This window comes from Macrotis lagotis, chromosome 4, assembly GCF_037893015.1.
Source record: "Macrotis lagotis isolate mMagLag1 chromosome 4, bilby.v1.9.chrom.fasta, whole genome shotgun sequence".
NCBI classification, from domain to species: Eukaryota; Metazoa; Chordata; class Mammalia; order Peramelemorphia; family Peramelidae; genus Macrotis; species Macrotis lagotis.
The window spans coordinates 227,184,822-227,206,834 of record NC_133661.1 but is presented as its reverse complement, the minus strand read 5'-3'; the positions used below and the strand labels follow the sequence as shown (position 1 = coordinate 227,206,834).

The 22,013-nt window shown below is 37.6% G+C and overlaps 1 protein-coding gene across 1 annotated transcript; it reads left to right on the top strand.

The window, feature by feature from the left end:
- The first annotated feature begins 1,302 nt into the window (after window positions 1-1,302).
- Window positions 1,303-20,964, top strand: PSMC1 (proteasome 26S subunit, ATPase 1). The gene is made up of 11 exons (XM_074235516.1): window positions 1,303-1,371; window positions 5,192-5,245; window positions 6,590-6,686; window positions 7,881-8,005; window positions 8,355-8,540; window positions 10,944-11,072; window positions 12,680-12,776; window positions 16,399-16,588; window positions 16,992-17,143; window positions 18,968-19,122; window positions 20,598-20,964. The coding sequence occupies exons 1-11, from the start codon at window positions 1,369-1,371 to the stop codon at window positions 20,730-20,732; spliced, it is 1,323 nt and encodes a 440-aa protein (XP_074091617.1). The 5' UTR covers window positions 1,303-1,368; the 3' UTR covers window positions 20,733-20,964.
- Window positions 20,965-22,013: the final 1,049 nt, after the last annotated feature.

The window sequence follows — 22,013 nt, the reverse complement described above, 5'->3', positions numbered from 1 at the left end:
AGGAAAGGGAAGAGAAAAAGAAGCCAAAGGGAAGGAGAATGAAAGGTGGGAGAAAAAAGGAAAGGATGGTGAAAATGAAGGAAGGGGAAATAAGGGAGGAAGAGAGAAAGGAAGTTAAGAAGGAAGTTAGGAAGGAAGGAAAAAGGAAGGAAGTTAGGAAGGAAGAAAGGAGGAAGTAAGGAGAAAAGGAAAAGAGAGAGAGGAAGAGAAAAAGGAAGAAAAGAGAAAGGAAGGGGGAGGGAGGGGAGGAAGGGAGGGAAGGAAGGAAGGAGGAAGGAAGGAAGGAGAAAAGGAAAGAGAGAGGGGAAGAGAAAAAAGGAGAAAGGAAGAAAAGAGAAAGAAAGGGAGGAGGAAGGAGAAAAGGAAAAGAGAGAGAGGGAAGAGAAAAAAGGAGAAGGAAGAAAAGAGAAAGGAAGGGAGGAGGAAAGAAAGGGGGAGGGAGGGAAAGAGGAAGGGAGGGAGGAAGGAGGAAGGGAGGAGGAAGGGAGGAGGAAGGAGAAAGGGAAAAGAGAGAGGAAGACAAAAAAGGAGAAAGGAAGAAAAGAGAAAGGAAGGGAGGAGGAAGGAAAGGGGAGGGAGGGAAGGAGGAAGAGAGGGAAGGAGGGAGGAAGGGAGGAGGAGGGGAGAAGGGAGGGAGGGAAGGGAGGAAGGGAGGGAAGGGAGGAGGAGGGGAGGAGGGAGGGAGGGAGGAAGGAAGGAAGGAAGGGGAAAAGGAAAGAGAGAGGGGAAGAGAAAAAAGGAGAAAGGAAGAAAAGAGAAAGAAAGGGAGGAGGAAGGAGAAGGGGGAGGGAGGGAAAGAGGAAGGGAGGGAGGGAAGGAGGAAGGAGAAAAGGAAAAGAGAGAGGAAGAGAAAAAAGGAGAAAGGAAGAAAAGAGAAAGAAAGGGAGGAGGAAGGAAAAGGGGAGGGAGGGAAAGAGGAAGGGAGGGAGGGAAGGAGGAAGGAGAAAAGGAAAAGAGAGAGAGGAAGACAAAAAAGAAAAAAGGAGAAAGGAAGAAAAGAGAAAGGAAGGGAGGAGGAAGAGAGGGAGGAAAGGGAGGAGGAGGGGAGGGAAAGGGGAGGGAGGGAAAGAGGAAGGGAGGGAGGGAGGGAAGGGAGGAGGAGGGGAGGAGGGGAGGGAGGGGGAGGGAGAGAGGGGAGGAAAAAAGGAGGAGGAGAAAGAAAGGGAGGAGGAGGGAGGGGGAGGGAGGGAGCAGGGGAGGGAGCGCGGAAGGCATGGCCAGACCTAATGGTGCTTCCCGGCGGGGCGGCTGCGGCGTCAGGCCCTTCTGGGCCCCCGTAGCCACCAGGGCCGGAAGCCCCGCCTCCGCGCGGCCGGCGTCGCGGGACGCACTTCCGGCGTCAGGGCGAGTCGCGGAGCCGGGAGCGCGATGGTGAGTGACTCGGCCGCCTTCCGTTGGTGGCCTCCGCTGGCGTCGGTGGGGCCCCGCCGGCCGCAGGCCGGGCCTGGCCGAGGGGCCGAGCCGCCGGGGCTGGGGCCGGGGCCGGCAGCAAGCCGGGAAGGAGCGCGGGGGGCCGGGCCCTCGGTTTTGTGGAGTCACGGTCCGCCCCTGCCCCTCCCCCTGCGCCCTGCCCCGGCGCCGGGAGCGCTGTGGGGCCGCGGGGAGCGGGTTCCGGCCGGGCCTCGCTCGCACAGGCGCCTCGGCCCCTGCCCCTCGGCTCCCCTCCTTGAGAGCAGGGCCGGGAGCAGCCGGTTTGTTTGGGTCCCCGGGCCGCTTCTCGCGGCTCCCTCCCCGCTCGGACGGCGAGGCCTAGCCGTGTGACCACGGCCTTCAGCCCCGAAACGCCCCGGAAACTTGAGGCCGGCCCAAAAGACCCCGGCTGTGACTCGGACTCAACCCTTGAACTTCTTGAGCCTCAGTTTCCTCGTCTGTAAAATGAGAATGTGGGACCAGGGGGCCTTGGAAATCAGAGATTCTAGGCTTCCCCCTCAGCCCCGATGTGTCTGTGCTCCCTTCTGTCCCGTACTTGGGTTGAGTCTCTTGCTGTTCTGTGACAATCAAGAGAGCCTATTCTTTTTTTACTGAAGATTTTATTTTGAGTTCTACGATTTTTCCCCTAATCTTATTCCCCCCCCAGAAAGCAATCTGTTTACTTTGTTTCCCTGTTGTACATTGATCCAAATTGTGTGATGAGAGAGAAATCATATCCTTAAGGAAGAAGCAAAAAGTACAAGAGATAACAAGATCAGACAATAAGATATCTGTTTTTTCTAAATTAAAGAAAATAGTCCTTGAACTTTTTTCAAATTCCAGGGTTCTTTTTTTTTAAAGAAAGATTTTATTTTGAGTTTTACAGTTTTCCCCCCAATCTTCCCTCTCCCCACCCCCCACAGAAGGCAATTTGTCAGTCTTAACATTGTTTCCGTGGTATACATTGATCCAAATTGAATGTGATGAGAGAGAAATAACCTTAAGGAAGAAACGTGAAGTACAAGAGATAGCAAGATCAGTCAACAAGATATCAGTTTTTTCTTTTTTTGTTTTATTGTTAAAGACATTATTTAAGTTTTACAATTTCCCCCCAATCTTATTTCCCTCCCCCACCCCCACGGAAAACAACCTGTCAGTCTTTACTTGGATTCCATGTTGTACATTGATCCAAGTTGAGTGTGATGAGAGAGAAATCATATCCTTAACGAAGAGACAAGAAGTCTTAAGAGGTGACAAGATCAGACAATAAGATATCTGTTTTTTTCTAAATTAAAGGGAATAGTCCTTGAACTTTGTTCCAACTCCATGCTTCTTTTTTTTTAAAGAAAGATTTTATTTATTTTGGGTTTTACAATTTTCCCCCCATTCTTGTTTCCCACCTCCCACAGAAGGCATTAGGTTAGTGTTTACATTGGTTCCATGTTACACATGGATAAGAGGCTACTCTTAATTAGCTTGTTTGTGATTCTATGCAGATACTTTCCCCTACTTTCCCTGTAACTGTATGTTGGATTATAAACTCTCTTAAATTAGAAGGAATCTTAAATAGTATTTATTCCCTAAATGACTTTTTTTACATTGTACATTCTCTCCTCAAACTTCTCCAGTGACAATATTTCCTTTGCCAGGACAACAGTTTTAGGAAACCCTACATTAGTTGTACTATAGACTTTTTTATATTTGGAGCCACAAAGAAATTTTAGTGATGACAACATATAATACATTTAAATTTATATAATAATATAATAAGACAACAATGTTCCATGGGGCAAACAAGGAGTAGATGAGAATGGATTTTGATTAGTGGCCCCATCTCCAATAGTAAAAATAATAAAGATGAATATGGGTGCCCTGTTGTCTGATGACTAATACTGTCACTTGTGGATCTTCCAGTGACCTCCAATTATTTTTATTATCAGAAGAATGGGAATATATTTGTAATACAAAATCATAGGACTTTAGCATTTGAAGCTACTGTAGCCTATGAATATCTAATAGAAACCCTACCAGGAAGTACTCAACCGCTACTTGGAAATCTTCTATAGCGGGTAGAGGGGCAGCTCCTTTCACTTTTGCACAGCTTTTATTGTTAGAACCTTTTCCTGCCATTAAGCCTAAATTTATAGCTTGTATCCTTTACTCCTGATTCAGAACAGATAGAAACCCTCTTCTATGTGTAAGCCCTTCAAATGCTCAGACACAGTCCTTCCTGAGTCATTTACCAAATATCATAGAATCATAGATTTAGACCGTATGGGAGCTTAGAGGCCATCAAGTCAAACCTCCATTGTACCGATGGAGAGACTGAGCCTCAGAAGTTGTGACGCCCGAGGTTACTCCGGAATGCCCTGGCTCCAAAGCCAGCATCCCAGCCATTGTCTATTCTGTGGGGGGAAAAGAATGCTAAGTTCAAGTCTGCTACTTAATACTTTTTCCATATCTGAGCCTCAACTTTCTTATCTGTAAAACTAGGAAAGTGGAGTAAATGATGTCTGAGATACTTTCTAGCTCCAAATGTATGATCTTACGACATGGTCTCATAGGACTGCATCATAATATGTGAATTGGCCATCACCAGAAGCATTGAAATGGAAGCTAGATTACCACTTATGGATATTGTAAAAGGTATTCTTACTCAGATCTTTGCTTAGTGGTTTTATTACTGTTCTAGGAAAAAAAAAATGATAGTTATTTAGAAAAAGGAAAACAATCCAGGAAGACTACAGTGATATCGTTTACAGTGCCTATTTGTTGAGACTATAAGAAGTCCAGGTAATTTTAGGTAAATTCTTAAGAAGCTCCCACTAGTGATTTAAATAATAATTAAACTCTTACTTAAAGCTCTTCACAAACATTTAATTTGATTCTTATCAAATCTCAAAACTGAGATGTATACTATTCACTGGTGTGGTGATAAGACTTTAATTTGCCTAAGGTCATACAGCTAATAAGTTATAGGATCATATATATATATATTAGAATTGTTCAGGGTGGCTAGATGGCACAGTGGATAGAGCACCAGCCCTGGAGTTAGGAGTACCTGAGTTCAAATCCAGCCTCAGACACTTAATAATTAACCTAGCTGTGTGACCTTGGGCAAACCATTTAACCCCATTTGCCTTGCCAAAAAAATCCTAAAAAAAAAAAAAGTAAGAATTGTTAAGGGACCTCAGAAATTGTCTGATCCAGTCACCTCTTTTTACAGATCAGGAAACTAGAGACCCAAAGACACTAAGTAACCTGCCTACCAAACACACATCACTAGTAAATAGTAGAGACAGGATTCTATGTATGACCTCTGACTCCAAATTTAACAATCATTTTGCTCTAATACATTGACTTTCATTGGCAAAGCTGACTGTAGTCATTAGCCATGTACATTATCCAGTACAATTTCACTAGTATTCTTTTCTTTTTGATAGCATTGTTTTCTCAAACTATGGTTATACCTGGATTAGATACTAAATTAGGTTTTTAAGATTTGTAGGGGCTACAGAGGGAGCTAGAAGAAAGGCATCCTGGTTATTTGATACTTTCTTAAAAAATGAATAAATCCAGCCTCTTGGTTTTAAAATGGGACCTCTTTTATAAGAATTTATTGGTGTCCTCCTTCTGTTAATTTTTTCTTGCTTCTTGTTTCACAAATTATTTTCTGCTCTCCTCTGTTGGCTGCCATAAATTTTTGCATTCACCTGCTGTGTCTTGGTATTTTGTGTTTAATTTTAGAACAACTCAAGTAATTTGTGATTTTTTTTTTCAGGGTCAAAGTCAAAGTGGTGGACATGGTCCTGGGGGTGGCAAGAAGGATGATAAGGTAAATGCCAGAGCAGACATAACATAAATAGTGTTACCCTGTTCAATCATGGGGATTAGAAACACAGTACTCCCTCAATCTGGAAAAGTCATGTAAAATTTTTTAGCCCTCCCTTTGTACCAGAGAAGAAGCCTGAATTACGGTATTAAAAGATGAAATATGTTAAGAATATAAAAGTCAGTACATATTTTTAGGCATTTCTGAGTTTCTAAGCTTTTTCCACGTTGTCTTCAGCTTCTGCCAAGCTCCCATAATTTCTTATGTCAGCATGTGATATATTGAAACTGATGAAGAAAGTCACCATGTGGAAGGGATGACTGTAAATTGTAGAGCAAAGTACCATGTCCATATATTCTTGTACTGTGATTTGGGGGTAATTTTTAAGATCATTTGACTGATTCTATATCATTAGTTTTATTTAATTTTTTTCTTTGTTATATATAAAAAAAGTTTATTGACCAGTGGAAGTGAAAAGGGAAAGCAGGTGAAAAGGAGAAATAATACAAAAGCAAAATGGAAAAATGAAACTTAAATAAGTAAATTTCTATTTAGCTAACCCCCTAAACTAGAGATTCTTAGCCTGTGGCTCATGAATTTGGATTAGAAAAATTAATCAAAATTTTCACTAATGTCTAGCTGAAATGTAGTGTTTGCTTCAATTGCAAAACCACAGTAGTATTAGGAGTTCCTCTGATTGGGTCACTAATGAAACCTCAAAATAGTACATTCATCAATATTTCAGTGTAGCCTCTAGTTCACAAAAGATCATACACATAGTCTTTCCTATTTTAAAGTCTATAATTCATTATATTTGGTTTCCTGTATAATCTTCTGTATTTTAATAATTACTCTGAGAAGAGATCCATAAATTTTATCAGATTACCAGAAAAGTTGATGACACAGAAAATGTCCTCTAGACACTGAGTGTTAATCATTGATTTCAAAAAATGATAAAAGTATAGGACACTATTGAAGTGTAGGTTTAAGGCTTGCTTGGTTCATATTCCTAAGTGAACACTTCAAAGTTTCCATATCCCTGAACCATGAAAACTTGTTCCAAGTACTCAAATCTAAGCTTTTGGTAAGAAATGGAGTATAACTCTGGATATTTACTTCTGTGTACCTGACTTAGATTTTTTCTTTCTCTCCCTTTTAATACACATTTTAAAATAAAGCTACATTGGTGTGCTAACATAGTCACAAAGGAACTACTTTATGTTACTTTTAAAGATAAGGGAAGTAGATGATGAGGAAAGATCATTGTACTATGAACATAAATTCTTGTTTCATTTTATTCCTGTGTATTCTAATTTTATATATATATATTTTACTTATAAATCAAAGGACAAGAAAAAGAAATATGAGCCTCCAGTTCCAACTAGGGTGGGAAAAAAGAAGAAGAAAACAAAGGGACCAGATGCTGCCAGCAAATTGCCACTTGGTAATTACATGGTTAATATTTTTTGAAGTCAACTCTCAAGGGGGTGGGGGGGAATGGGGAGAATTTGCCTTATCAAGACATAAGTCTTAGAAAGGTAGACATTTAACTATCTATAGTGGGGTTGTAGTACTTAGAACATAAAGGAGGATAAGATGAGATAGATTTTCACCAATTCTGATCCATAGGAATTGACAGCTTAGATAGGTAGTGAAGATGAGACTCTTAAAGTATTTTCCATAAACTCTCTTGGCAAAAGGTTTTTTGATGCTTGAAAAAAGTAATCTTAACATGTATTTACTAAAAGAAGGTCAGGGTGGTATTAGTGAAAAGGTGGTGGGATTGAAAACTTGCTTCTAAGGGGCGGCTAGGTGGTGTAGTGGATAAAGCACCGGCCCTGGAGTCAGGAGTACCTGGGTTCAAATCCGGTCTCAGACACTTAATAATTACCTAACTGTGTGGCCTTGGGCAAGCCACAAAAAAAGAAAACTTGCTTCTAATACTGCTTATCTGTTGGAGCCTAAGCCATAAAGTACATGAGTAGAAGCACTCTGGTGTAGGAATGTGGAGCTCTGGTTTCATGCAGACTTATGAGGCTGCCATCAAATTTCCCATGCCACTTCTCGGCACTGACTTCATAGACACTTGACCTGCAGATTGGTGTTGGCTTCATTTCTACTCTGTCCTTTGCCTTCCCTGACACCAGACTTCACATATTCAGGAGGAAAAAGATGCTTTTCTTTTGTCTCAATAAGGACATGCAAGAATGGATTAGGCCTCATATAAAATTACACTCTACATCAGGGATAGGGTATCTTTTTTTCTGCCAGAGGCCATTTGGATATTTATATTCTTGGGCTTTGTTTGGTCAAACAATTAATTCACCTCTAAAAGCTCCTAGATTGATTGAATTTTGAGTCCTGCCTGTCCCTTGGCCTGAGAGCCAAAAGTTCCCCGACCCAGCTTTACATCTTAAATCATGGAATTATTCATACCCACACTACCTTCTGACTGATAGAAATTGTCTCACTCTCCATTTTATCTAATTACTGATATTAAACTGATTGACATTTCAGGATTTGGAGAGGGCCTTTTTTAAGTTAGATTTTTTTTAATTGAGTGTACTGAATTATTAATAAGTATTATTTAGCATTTTACAGTCCCAGTATGATGAAACTTCTTTGTTTTTAATCACAGTAACACCTCACACTCAATGCAGGCTAAAATTATTGAAATTAGAGAGAATTAAAGATTATCTTCTCATGGAAGAAGAGTTCATCAGAAATCAAGAACAGATGAAACCACTGGAAGAAAAACAAGAGGTAAATTGCTTCAGTTTTCATTTTTTTTAAACACATAAGCTCTGGATACTATTTTTAGAAATCAACTCTTGGAACCATAACTGAACATAAATAAAATTTGTAAAAGTAAATTTATAAATATTTGGTAAATTTTACTTCTATGGTTAAAACATTTCATATTTTAATTTTTTTATTCATAAAATAATATTTTATACATTTTTACTTATTCTGTGATAAAAATGTCTCAAACTTATTTTAAAGTAAGCATTTCTAAAGTAAGCACATTTGTGTAAATAGATTAAATCCACAACATCAAGTGCTGGGATTTTGCTTTAATGTTTTTGTTTCTAATCTGTTCCTTTTCCAATAGGAAGAACGATCAAAGGTGGATGATCTGAGAGGGACTCCAATGTCTGTAGGGACCTTGGAGGAGATCATTGATGATAATCATGCCATTGTGTCTACCTCGGTGGGATCGGAGCATTATGTCAGCATTCTGTCATTTGTAGACAAGGATCTGCTAGAACCAGGATGTTCTGTCCTCCTCAACCATAAGGTAAGTTGAAAACCCTTTGAAGGATGAGAAGTACTGGCAGTTATTACCTTGCCTTGGCTCTGGCCAGTTTGATCATTGATCAAACTATCTAATCTTTGCTATTTTTTAAAAAGTTTTTATTAAAGAACTTCATAATTTTTCCCCAATATCTCTCCTTTGCCCATAGAGGCATCTCATAGAAAATGTAGTGTTTTTAAAGACTTAAAAAAAATGAGAAGGAAAAATTAGTACAACCAATCAATGTACCGAAAATATCTAAAAAAGCTGTTTAATGTATTGAGACCACCAAACCTTCACCAAGGGATGGGTTGAGAGTGTCCCTAACTTTGTGAGGAGTCCTATTTCATCTTTATAATTTTGTTATGATCTCTTGATTTTTTTTTTTATCAATGGTTGTTCTTTCCATTATTGTAGTCATTGTGTATTTATTTCCTTGACTTTGCTTATTTTATACTCCATCAGTTCATGTAGATCTCTTAACTTTCCATGCTTCTCTGCATTCAGCTTCAACATTTCTTAACAGCAAGCACAGTAATATCCCATTACATATATGTTTAAGCCATTCTCCAACCCATGAGCATCTATTTTGTTTCCAATTCTTTGCGTGACTAAAAGTGCTATTATATTTTATTTGTATATGGAGACATAACTAACAATTATTTCCTTTGGGGATGAATTTGGTAATAGAATCTCTGGGTCAAAGATTATGAACATCTTAGTCACTTTACATAATTCCAAATAGCTTTTTCAGAGCAGGAGTGAATTTCTAGCTCCATCAGGCAGGTAATAAGTATTTAAATATTAATCAGGCACTTCTAAGTGTTACATATTTTGAAATAAAGGGAAAAGACAGCCCCTGCCCTCAAGGAATTCATGATCTTATGGGGAAAACAACAATACATACAAACAAGCTATATACAGAATAAATAGGAAGCATTTAATGGGGGGGTACTAGAATTAAGAGGAGTTGAGAAAGGCTTCCTTCCTATATAGAAGATGGGGTTTTTTTGAGACATAAAGGAAGCCAAAGACTTTAAGATGAAAGGGTTGAGAGGGAAATATGGAATTGAGTGAGGGAGTATGGGCAATGGCCTTTGAATAATACCCTACAGAACTTCAGAATTACTGGGTTTTATAGTCTTTGATAGTATGTGAATTCATGTTTGTTATTTAACCAAAGGCATCATTCCTTTTCCCAAAAGAGGCTAGAGATTAGGCACAATTTGGCTTTCTATGAGATGGAAGTCCCCACTTCCCTCTAACAGTTCATGGTGTGCCTTTTATCCCATACCTCCAACACTGACTATTGACATTTTTTGTCAATTTGCAGGGTATGAGATAAAACTTCATAATTATTTTGATTTGTATTTGCTTATTATTAGTATTTTTGAGCATTCTTCCAATATTCTTGTGAATATTTTTTGAGAATTGTTTGTTCAAATCCTTTGACCGCTTATCTATTGGAGAATAAATATTAAACTTTGTGTTGTTTGTTTATGTAGCTGGTATACCAAACCTTTTCATAAAAATTTGATAGATTTTTTTCCCCATTTGATCACTTCCCTTCTCCTACGTGCATTAATGTTGTCCATACAAAAGCTTTTCAGTTTAATGTAATTCAGATTAACTATTTTATCTTTTCTAATTGTCTCTTTCCCTTGTTTGGTTAAGAATTCCTTTGTTACCCATTATTTAATGGTGAAGAAACAGTTGTTACCCATGATTTAATGGGGAAGAAATAGCAGACTGTATACTGAAGATTATATGTACTTACCTACTTGGGTCTGAGTCAGTTTTACTCAAAGGAGATACTTAGATGGATCTGTGATCTTAGTGTTTTGTCTTTTTAAAAAAAATTTTATTTCAGGCAGTGGGGTTAAGTGACTTGCCCAGGATCACACAGCTAGGGAATTATTAAGTGTCTGAGGTCAGATTTGAACTCAAGTGCTCCTCATTCCAGGGCCAGTGCTCTATCTACTGCAACACCTAGCTGCCCCAATCTTAGTCATTTAGATGTTTCCTCCAACAATACAGGTCACAACACCTCCATTCCTGCCTATCCTGTGTGACATTTGTCTGTGTCCTTCCATAAATACCCTTCGAGAGATTCCTCAACATTCTAGAACATATCCAACAAGTAGAGATCTAGTTTTTGTTGGAAGATCTCCAGTAAGGGAGAACCTTTAAAAAAGAAAAAGATTAATTTGCATGTGGTCTAATGGGAAAAATATAAGGCTTGAGTTCAAATCTAGTATGTCATTTATTGACTGTGTGTGATATATGCATTTGACTTTCCTTATAGGTAAATTTGTACCATCTACCAGATAGGTTTGTGAGGAAGACAAAGATGATAACACTTTATAAGCAATCATTTCCCATCATGATATTGCCATTATTTACTAGGTTCATGCTGTGATAGGAGTTTTGATGGATGACACAGATCCCCTCGTTACAGTAATGAAAGTAGAGAAGGCCCCACAAGAGACATATGCTGATATTGGTGGATTGGATAACCAGATACAAGAAATTAAGGTGAGAATGGGAAAGAGGTATGGTTTTATAAGAACTCTAGTTTCTTATTCTATTATTTAGTGTGCCTAATGTACTAATATTCATGGTTTCTTTATTAACTAGATTAGTGATTGCCTTAGTACCTGCCAGTTTGGGGATTAGTTTATTGTTTTGGTTTTAACAAGTTTAGTTAATTCTGTTATTGGAAAAGAAGTAGGCAAAATAAATTGTAAAAGTATTACAGCTTCATAATTTTTAACAAACATAATCCTGTGACTCAAACTTAAAATATTTTCATATGGAGCTTTTGTTTTTTTGTTTTTAAATAGATTCTTTAGTTCTTCAGTGGATTTTACTTACATCTTGTGGTCTGGAAAAGATGTACTGTAGTTGATAAAGGGCTGAATTTAGAACCTAGCCTTAGTAATTGGAATACAGATCCCTTGTATCATCACTGGAGGGCACCAAAGCTCTCTCTAGCCATCCATCCAGTTTACCATACAAGTGAATCATTCAGAAAGAGCTGTGTGGGCCCTGGTCATTCCTTATAAGGTTTCTTTATGGTGCAATTAAACTTACATTTGTTTAACATCCTTTAGGTGGCAAAACACTTTTTACATACTTTGTCTCATTTGATTTCACTGCAACCTGGTAGGAATCAAATGGGGGGGGGGGAGTATTTAATGAACTGGAGAGGACAGATGAATTGGTAGTCCACAGTGGCAGAGGCAACATTTAGACTGAAAGATGAGAAAAATGGAATGGGTGTCTAGTAGCAAGATCAGAGGCCAGCTTGCAAAGGGTTGAGGAGTTAGTGAAGGCTTTGAGTATATAGATAGGATTGTTGTTTTGTTTTGTTTTTGTAGGAGTTGGATTGAGAAAGGGAAGAGCCAAATGGTATGATAGCTTGAGGGGATCTAGTAAAATCATTTTAAGATTGAGGGAAACTTGGGTGTGTTGAATGCATTAGAGGAAGAACTTGTAGAAAGGGATTTTGAAGAAGAGAAAGAAAGGATGGTTGGGGTTGCAATCTGCAGGAGAAGACCAGGAGGATAGAATTTTGGTCTTGTCAAGGAGAGAGAGCTACCTCAATATCAGAGACTAAGAAGGAACAATTGCCCAGGAAAGAGGAGGACCTCACCTCTACAGTTCATAATCATTTTATAACTTAGTAGATGATTTTGACCAGTTGTTGTTGCCAGGGAAAATAAAATTCATCACCTGATGGTCAAATTTGGTAATAACTCAGCTAAGCTGCTCCTGAGGTACCCCACATGGCTTATAAAATTTAGAAATCTAGAATCACCTTCACCTTGAGATGAGTAGAATAAGATTGAAATAGAATAGTAGCCAGGAACTTCGTTAAGTACTTCAGTTGTGTAAGATGACTATTTATAAGTAGACCGTTTTTGAGTAATAGTGATTGAGACTGGCCCTTGCTTAGAAGAATAAAGATTATGTAATTGGAAACAAAGAAATTTAATAGTATTAATAAATGAGAGAATTCAATTCAAACAAACTAATGATTATGCATACACACATTTGTGGATTTCAATTTAAGGACTTTAAAAAGCTTAATTCTGATTAAAAAAAGCAACATTGTTTTACTGAACAATTGCATTCTTTAGGAATCTGTGGAGCTTCCCCTCACTCATCCTGAGTATTATGAGGAGATGGGTATTAAACCACCTAAAGGAGTGATTCTCTATGGCCCGCCTGGCACAGGTACTTTTTGTGTTTGATATTTTTATTGCACTGTCTTGGGAAAGAGGGGACAAAAATTACATTCTCTAGAACTGGACAAAGGTTGTCTGGTACAAGAAATAAGCCTATCCTATATAGCTCCAGAGAACAAAACCAGGACTAGGGGAGTTTAAATTACAAGAATGCAGATTTCCTTGAAACACAAGGAATTTCTCACAATTAGAAGCTTATCAAATGGGCTGCTTGCAGGAAACTGAGCTGGCCTTCCTTCCATCTGTCAATCAGAAGTGCTGAAGACTACTCTTAAGTTGCTTTCCCCATCCCATTTTCAAGTCATTTTACTTTTCTCCTCCCTCGTTTCTGAGAAAATCCTTACCATACCTCATCACCAAAGCATATCCATCAGTGCCACAAAGTTCTTTCTTTATTCCTATAAGCCTTCCATCTTCTAAGTACTATCTGGGTAGCTACAATTGGCCACTCACAGACAGAAGCCCTTAGTTTGAATCCTTCCTCAGACACTTCTTAACTCTATAAACCTAGTCAAGTCATCTAACTTCTGTCAACCTTAGTTTCCTCATTTATAAAATGCTAACAACAACAATAATAATAATAATACCTACCTCCCCATGTTGTTTGGAGGATCAAATGAGCTAAGACATAAAGGACTTCACAACTCTTAAATTCTATGTAAATGCAGATACATTATTAATTATTATTATTATTATTATTATTATTATTATTACTGCTACTAAATAGGTATGACATTCGATGAAGAATTAATCTTTCTTTTCTGGCATTCTCTTATTCTTTGTCATTTGTTTCTTTTCATCTATAGTCTATATTGAAATAGGCTATTTGAGTATTTCTTTGAGACCAACAGTAAGGCAGCAGCACCTGGACTAACTAGTTAGACTTGAGGAACAATTGAAGGACACTGCTGTTGATGTTTTGTGATTAGTTTTGGTTGAGAGTATTTAACTCTCAAACCACAAGGGGTTTTCCAAAGTGCTGTGGCCAGGCTTGAGGGCTCAGAATTTTTCAGTTCTGGGAACACACTAGATTAGACATTAAAAATGTATCTCCTGAAAGTAGAGCCAAAATTGAGTTAGGCATTGATTGATAGTTTAATAGAAGATGTGGCAAATCCCAAGATACCTAAGCAATTTCATTGGACAGCCACCTGGTACTTCCAACCGACTCTTACCCTGAGACTATAGGCATGTACTTCATTCCTATCAAAAATGTTTATGACCCCTAGGACATTAACACAATCATCTAGAAAGAAAATATCCATACCACCCTCAGTTCAGGCAATTAATGACCCTAATTTGAGTACTAAATTCAGTTTGGGAACTAGTGCTCCAGGTAAATGTTTTTTCTTTCTTTCTAGAAATCTTAGAGAAATTCATCACCATTCGATTGATGTTAAAACGTTAGTTTTAGTTTCAGAAGTCCAACTCCTAAATGGTAGGGGAGTTGTGATCAGTGTCAATAGATAGCTTACCTCACAGTCAAAATCACAAATCCTTGACCATAGGCAAAGAAATTAAATTGTTGAGAACTACTAGGTGGCCTCCTGCATCAAAAGAATTAGTTAAACTCTGACTTAACCTGGACCTTGTTATTCAAATTGTTCTATAGGCGATCTTGGTTTAGTTCTTTTTTAAAGAACAAATTAGTGCTTACTAGCCTCTCATGTTTTTAATGTAGAGATACACTTTTATAGAAAAGACTCCATTATATATTACTCCTACTTACCTGGTAAGAGCTCTTTCTGCTGGGTTTACATGAACTGGAGGCACCATTCCCTTTATGGAAGCTATGGGAATTGTAGGCACAAAATAATGAGAAAATAATCAGCCTCTCAAGGGTTTAATTCTCAGAAAAATTCTAGACAGCAGGTGAAGGGGACCTTAGAGGTCATCTAATTCATCTCACTAAACTCCCAGTAAAATTCTCAGGCTATCCAAATTTTCTCCCTCTAAATTCCTAAATCAATTCTAATTTGTCTCATTATAATTTGAGATAAGTCTTTAATCATCATCTTCAACTGTTAAATCTTTTGAAGGAATTTAGTTGGGGTTTCCAAACTCTTTGATAGAGTTGGTAGGGTAGAATAATTAGGGGGGGGAAAGTAGTGCAGCTAACTTGTACAGGCAACACATAAGGGACAGATGCTCACAGGAAGTGACAGGATTTTTTTTTCATAAAAGGCATAGAGCAACTCTTTCATGTTTTTAATGCCTTAGTCAAAAATATTTCAGGTGCTACAATGACTAATAATATTTGTGAACTACACGTGTCTTGATTTTTAAATCATGGGTAATTTGAGTAACTAAAATTGGGAAGTTAACAAATTTCTTTCATTTTTTTTTCTAACTTTGAGAATGGAACACCATGATGGTTTCTATTATTTTCTTTCCTCCCTGACCTTGGACTTAGCTCATGTTGCTCATTGATATCTGAAGCAGAATAATATTGATTAGGGGCAGCTAGGTGGCGCAGTGGATAGATCACTGATCCTGGAGTCAGGAGTACCTGAGTTCAAATCCAGTCTCAGACACTTAATAATTACCTAGCTGTGTGGTCTTGGGCAAGCCACTGTTAACCCTATTGCCTTGCAAAAACTAAAAAAAAATAATATTGATTGCACCTTTTTAAAAAAGTCTCCTCCCTCCCTCCCTGAATTTTAATAATAGGTTTTCATAATATCTTTGTGAGGTAGGAAAGGAAAAGACAGTAATTTTCTCTCCATTATTAAAATGGTAGTTAAATGATTGACTAGAGTTCACAAATAATTCATGAAACATGTATTGATTGAATATTACATATTAAACTGAGTCACTTATTTTATCATAACTTCAGGTCAGAATCCCAATTAAGTTACCAGCTGTATGCAAGAAGATCTAAAAGAATCTTTTAGAAATCCTCCCAGAAAGGATCTGATCAGGGTTGTCTTTGGGACATGTGGATTCAAAGATGCATACTTGATATACAAGGAGATTACATTACTTTTACAATAGGGGAAATTACCCTGATATAGTTCAATCAGTTTGACAAACATTGTTGAATGGCAGCATCCACAAATAACTGGATATTTAAGGACTCTTGACTTTAGAGGCAAACCAGCCAGAGACCTAAATCCTCCATTAACTGTCTGCCCACAGAGAGTCTCAGTTTTCTCATTTGTAAAATGCCTCAGCTGCCTATACTAAACAAACTTGTGGTGAGGAAAATTGACCAGTACCCTCTATGTTCTAGCCATTTTGCTGGAAATATTTCAGAAGGCTTAATAAATGTGAGGAGGTAGTTAATATGATTGTATACCATTTCTTGAAGACTAGAATGTGATCAGAGGGAATGCTGAAGCATTTGGTACTGTGTGTCAGAAGACTTGCCTCTGCCATAGGCCTCTTCCTCTGACCCTCAAGTATCAGTGTTACCTCTGTAACAGCAAATACGTGGGATGTGTCTTACAAGCAGTGTGTGTTTCTAGAATATTTAATGGTTTATAGAATAGTGGTAAGTGTTACAAAGATGATTATTCCCATTTTATAAATGAGGGAACTGAGACTTTAAAAAGCAAAAGGATTTATAAGTGCTTCTCAACAGTTCTTTATTTGCTTTTAATCCAAAATAGGTAAAACCTTGTTAGCCAAAGCTGTAGCAAACCAGACCTCTGCAACCTTCCTCAGAGTTGTTGGTTCTGAGCTTATACAGAAGTACTTAGGAGATGGGCCTAAACTTGTTCGAGAATTGTTCCGAGTAGCTGAGGAACATGCTCCATCAATTGTCTTCATTGATGAAATTGATGCCATTGGGACCAAAAGGTATTCCCTCCTTTATTGAATTTTGAGTATTTCAAAGATAATAAATAAAAGCTGTTTTGCAAAAATGAATGTTTACCATCATTTTGATTATAAGTGGATCTCTCTGGTATATCATTTATTACAGATAAGGAAATCTGTAAACCTGGCTAATTTGATCATTTTTTTCTTTTGTACTTTACTTTTTCCTTTCAAATGTATAGTATTTTGGCTCAATGCTGATTCTACAATGTGATATTAAGATGCAGCATATGGGTTTGAAGACGAATATTTGAGAAAAAGACAATTTGTATTTTTCTGTCTTAATACAAGCTTTAATATCTGTGAAGTTAGTACAAAGGCCCAAGTCTTAATTTTAATTTGGTCTTTATTCCTTCCCTTCTTTTTTTATTCCTCATCCTCCAAGGTATGATTCAAATTCAGGTGGAGAAAGAGAAATTCAACGAACGATGTTGGAATTGTTGAACCAGTTGGATGGATTTGACTCTAGAGGAGATGTGAAAGTAATTATGGCCACAAACCGAATAGAAACTTTGGATCCAGCACTAATCAGACCAGGTTAAACTTGTTTTTATTATGTTATATGGCATTTTAACTTGCTCAAGAAACTAATGAGTAGCTATTGAGAAAATCTTTAAAAGCAACTTTAAACTAAGTTATGTCAGTACTGTAACTAAAATTTGATACCAAATACCTTCTCTTTGAACTAGATCCTACTGCCAAGACCCTATCTGTAAAATTTTAATCCTTTAAATTTTAGCCTATAACTTGATACTTGTCCTAAGATAAATGTCCCATTAAATCTTAAGCAAGCAGTACCTTTTCTAAAAGAATATTTTGTGAAGTACCTCTATTTTATAAGCTCATTTTGGTTTCTAAGCAACTATGACTAAATGTTTATTTTGTATCCTTTGTGCATTTTTTTAAGTTGAGCTGGTCCCACTGAATAAAATGCCATTAAGAGGTCATTAATTTATCTCCATTTAGTCACAGATTTTCTTTGACCTGGGTCAGAAGAATTAACACAAGAAAATTTTCAATTTTTGAAAAATGTTAACTTTGTACACCAGGGTTTTTGTGTTGCTTTTTGCCAAGTGTATTTTGGAAAATTCATTACTTAATAAGTCAGAGAATGATTGGACAAATCACAATCTGACAGTAGTAGTAGCCTCTTTGAGAAATAATTGCCTTGATGGTGCAAGAAATCTCTCCATAACTTTTGACTCTTAATGCTTTCCAGAAAAATCCCTTGTGGGCAGAAGGGACCAAAAGAAACTTGCCTTTATCTAGTAGCCACTGGATTTATTTTTTGTTTATTTCGAGTTTTACAATTTTCTCCCCACTCTTGCTTCCCTCCCCCCCCCACCACAGAAGGCATTCTGTTAGTCTTTACATTGTTTCCATAGTAACACTGAGCTCAGTTGAATGTGATGACAGAGAAATCATATCTTTAAGGAAGAAAAATAAAGTCTGAGATAGTAAAATTACATAATAAGATAACAGGTTTTTTCCTAATTTGAAGGTAATAGTCTTTGGTCTTTGTTCAAAGTCCATAATTCTTTTTCTGGATATGGATGATATTCTCCATCATAGATAGCCCTAAATTGTCCCTGGTTGTTGCATGATGAGTAAGTCCATCAAGGTTGATCATCACCCCCATGTTGCTGTTAGGGTGTACAGTGTTCTTCTGGTTCTGCTAATCTCACTCAGCATTATTTCATGCAAGTCCTTCCAGGTTTCCCCGAGTTCCCATCCCTCTTAGTTTCTAATAGGACAATAGTGTTCCATGACATACATATACCACAGTTTGTTAAGCCATTCCCCAGTTGAAGGACATTCACTTAATCTCCAATTCTTTGCCACCACAAACAAGGCTGCTATAAAATATTTTTGAACAAGTGATGTTTTTACCCTTTTTCATCATCTCTTCAGGGTATAGACCCAGTAGTAATACTGCTGGATCAAAAGGTATGCACATTTTTGTTTCCACTTTCGGGAGAGATTGCTCTCCAGAAAGGTTGGATGAGTTCACAGCTCCACCAACAGTGTATTGGTGTTCCAGATTTCCTACATCCCTTCCAACATTGTTCATTGTCCTTTCTGGTCATATTGGCCAGTCTTGAGAGGTGTGAGGTGATATCTCAGAGATGCTTTAATTTGCATTTCTCTAATAAGTAAGGATTTAGAGCAATTTTTCATATGACTGGATTGCTTTGTTTTTGTCAGCTGTATATTGCTTTTGCATATCCTTTGACCATTTGTCAATTGGGGAATTAGCCATTGGTTTTATTGACAAATTCCTCATTCCTTGCATTTTCAAAGCAGGGCTTAAATGAAAGGCTAGAATTGTGTAAATGACTTTAAAAACATTTTATATACTAGGACGTATTGATCGAAAGATTGAGTTCCCTCTGCCAGATGAAAAGACCAAGAAACGCATCTTTCAGATTCATACAAGCAGAATGACTTTGGCAGATGATGTAACTTTAGATGATTTGATCATGGCTAAAGATGACTTGTCTGGAGCAGATATCAAGGTAAGAAATATGTTTATGTTATTAATGAAAAATCAATTCATTTAAGTTGACTACTGAATATATTATATATAGATATATACATATATATATATATATATCTCCTAGATACTAATTAGATACTATTATAAATGGTATTTTTATTCTAATTTATCTGTTATTATTGATTTATCACATCAAAATTATAAATGCTCTTTTGTAATGAAGATCTTTATAGCCTAATTTTATTAAAAAAAATCATTCTCAGTTTAAAAAAATTTTAAATATAATCACAGATCCCCATAGTGAGCCATTTTCTTGTTCTGATCCTGCTAATAATTTTCTCAAGTATGCTTGCAGTGGTTTGACTTTGTACATCTTGAAAAGTGAACAATTTCCTCCTCAGAGGGAAAGAGTAGCTGTTGCTCTTAAATTTGACTAGAGTTGTCAAACACATAATGATCTTGTTCTGACCTAAGAATTGAGTGTTTTATTTATTATATTTTGACCATGACCATTAAACCATGATTTGGGAAGACCCCGTCTCTTGGTTTTATATCACTGATATAAGAAAAGTTTTAGTAGAAATCAAAATATATAACAAAGCCTAATTATACCTGTAGCTCTTATTTTTCTAACATTTCATCAAACTTTAACTTAACAGTACCTGCAAGATGGGTCATAGATTTTAAGACCTCTCCATTTAGGTAACTAGACTTCAGTTTTAGAACCTGAAGATTTTATAGAACCTGGTCATCATTGACTGTTAAGTGAAATAATTTTAAAATTGCTGAAAGACAGTAATGTACATAGCTCTCCTTAATTTACAAAACCATTTCTTCCCAACAATCCAGTGAGGTAAGTTGTACAAGTATTATTGTTCCTACTTTGCAGATGAGGAAACAAACTGAGAAAGGTGATAACTTGCCCCCAGATTTCTGGCTCCAAAATCCATTGTTGGTTATTTATTTATTTGTTTTTGTGCAATCATGGATCTATATTTCTACCTTAGTCATGGTATAGAAGAAGAAACAACAAAAAGGAAAAAAACACAAAAAGCAAAAATAAGTAAATTTCAGTCTCCATAGTTCTTTCTCTAGATGTAGATGTCTTTTGTTATTGTCTTTAATCGTTGTATTGCTAACAAGAGCTGAGTCAGTCATAAGTTGGTCATCCCACAGGACCATGCTGTTTCCCATGAAACAGCTCTGTTATCAAACTACAAAGACTTGATGTGACCAAAAAAGGTCACTGTCTTTCAATTAGGGATTCTCTGAGTCTAAACTTTTAATTGCTGCCTATCTCCTCAAATAACCAAATTTAGTTTCCAGCTAAAAATGATCACTATATCTCTCCTGTAGTATTTTAGCACTTTACAGGTCAATTTGGCTGTCACACACCTTATTTGAAAATATATCTCCCCCTCCATGTTGCCAGCATAAACTTACAGATATCAAATGCCCAAGTTATTACTTTTGAAATTTTTTTCTCTTTTGCAGGCAATTTGTACAGAAGCTGGTCTCATGGCCCTAAGAGAACGCAGAATGAAAGTAACAAATGAAGACTTCAAAAAATCTAAAGAAAATGTACTTTATAAGAAACAGGAAGGCACCCCCGAGGGACTATATCTCTAAATGAACTGTGCTGCCTTCAGGAGAGTTTTTGGGAATTTTGCTGACCCCTGCACTAATAATACTGGGAGAATTGAAGGAGCATACATGCTCCTGTAGATCTTTAGGAACAAAATTCAGATAGGATGTGTGGGGTACCCATTGAACTGTGCTAGTCTTTTGTTCCTGTGTTAACATTGTATTCTACAATAAAACATTCTCCTTCAGAAGGCATTCATGAATCTGTTGTGTCATCTGTTCATAGACAGACAGTGCATGTGAGGGTGGTACCACTAACAGTCAGCCAGTGAACACAGTTCCATGTGTTAAACTGCTCACCTGCAAAGACAGCTTATATAAAGGATAAACGTTGTAGGTTTATGTTAACACCTCAACATCTCTTCTGAAGACTGGTACATTTGTGGGTGGGTTGTCTTTTTAGCAAGACAGTAATTTTACTGCTTGATTCAGAAGTGTAATGCTCTTACGGAGTAAGCCCTAGGAACAAGGCAAAGCACATGTTTGGGGTCCCCATTCCAATACACACGCAAGTCTTAAAAGTCAAGGTGAAAAATCTCAGGCCAGCACTGCCTGCCTGCTGCCATGGGCTTGGCCTCTTCCCACCCCCACCAACAAGACCAGGCCATCACTGACAAAGCCCTGCCTGCAGTGCTATTTCTTCTCTCCATTTTACTCATGGAGGCACCTGGACTGCAAAGAGATTAAATGATGGTCAGAGGTCAGAATGTTGAGTGGAAAGTAACTTACTTAGACATCATCTAGTCTACCTAGCCCATTCTTAACGTTTTTAAGTTGGTATAGTATTTACCTTAATTGGTATTGGTATTTACCTTAATTATTTCAGTGTGATCCTATTCATACTCAACTCATCTGTAGCTTGGCCTCTCCAGGAAATAGTAAATCTTGTCTTCTTTTTTTTAACCTATGGTTTTCATGGGTATTGGGGAGTTTCCAGGTAAGGAAATCAACATGCTTATCAAATCTGGGCACTATACTATGCATGAGGTCCTCATATTCTAACAGGAAGAAGACAAGTTGATAAATGGTTGAATGCAAGATAAGTCAAGGATCAATGGAAGAGCCCCTTAGAGGAGGTTCTAAATGTTCTCCATCAATAGTGTTTTGTAATAAAGTCTTGGTTGCCTAAGGCAAGAGAGGTCAAGTAATTTCACCAGTCTCACACAGTCACAGTCATGTATATGTCATAGGTAGCACGTGAAGCCAAGTTTTCCTGGCTGAAGCTGGGTATCGGTTACATGAAAGGAGCCTGGAGGCAGCCTGTAA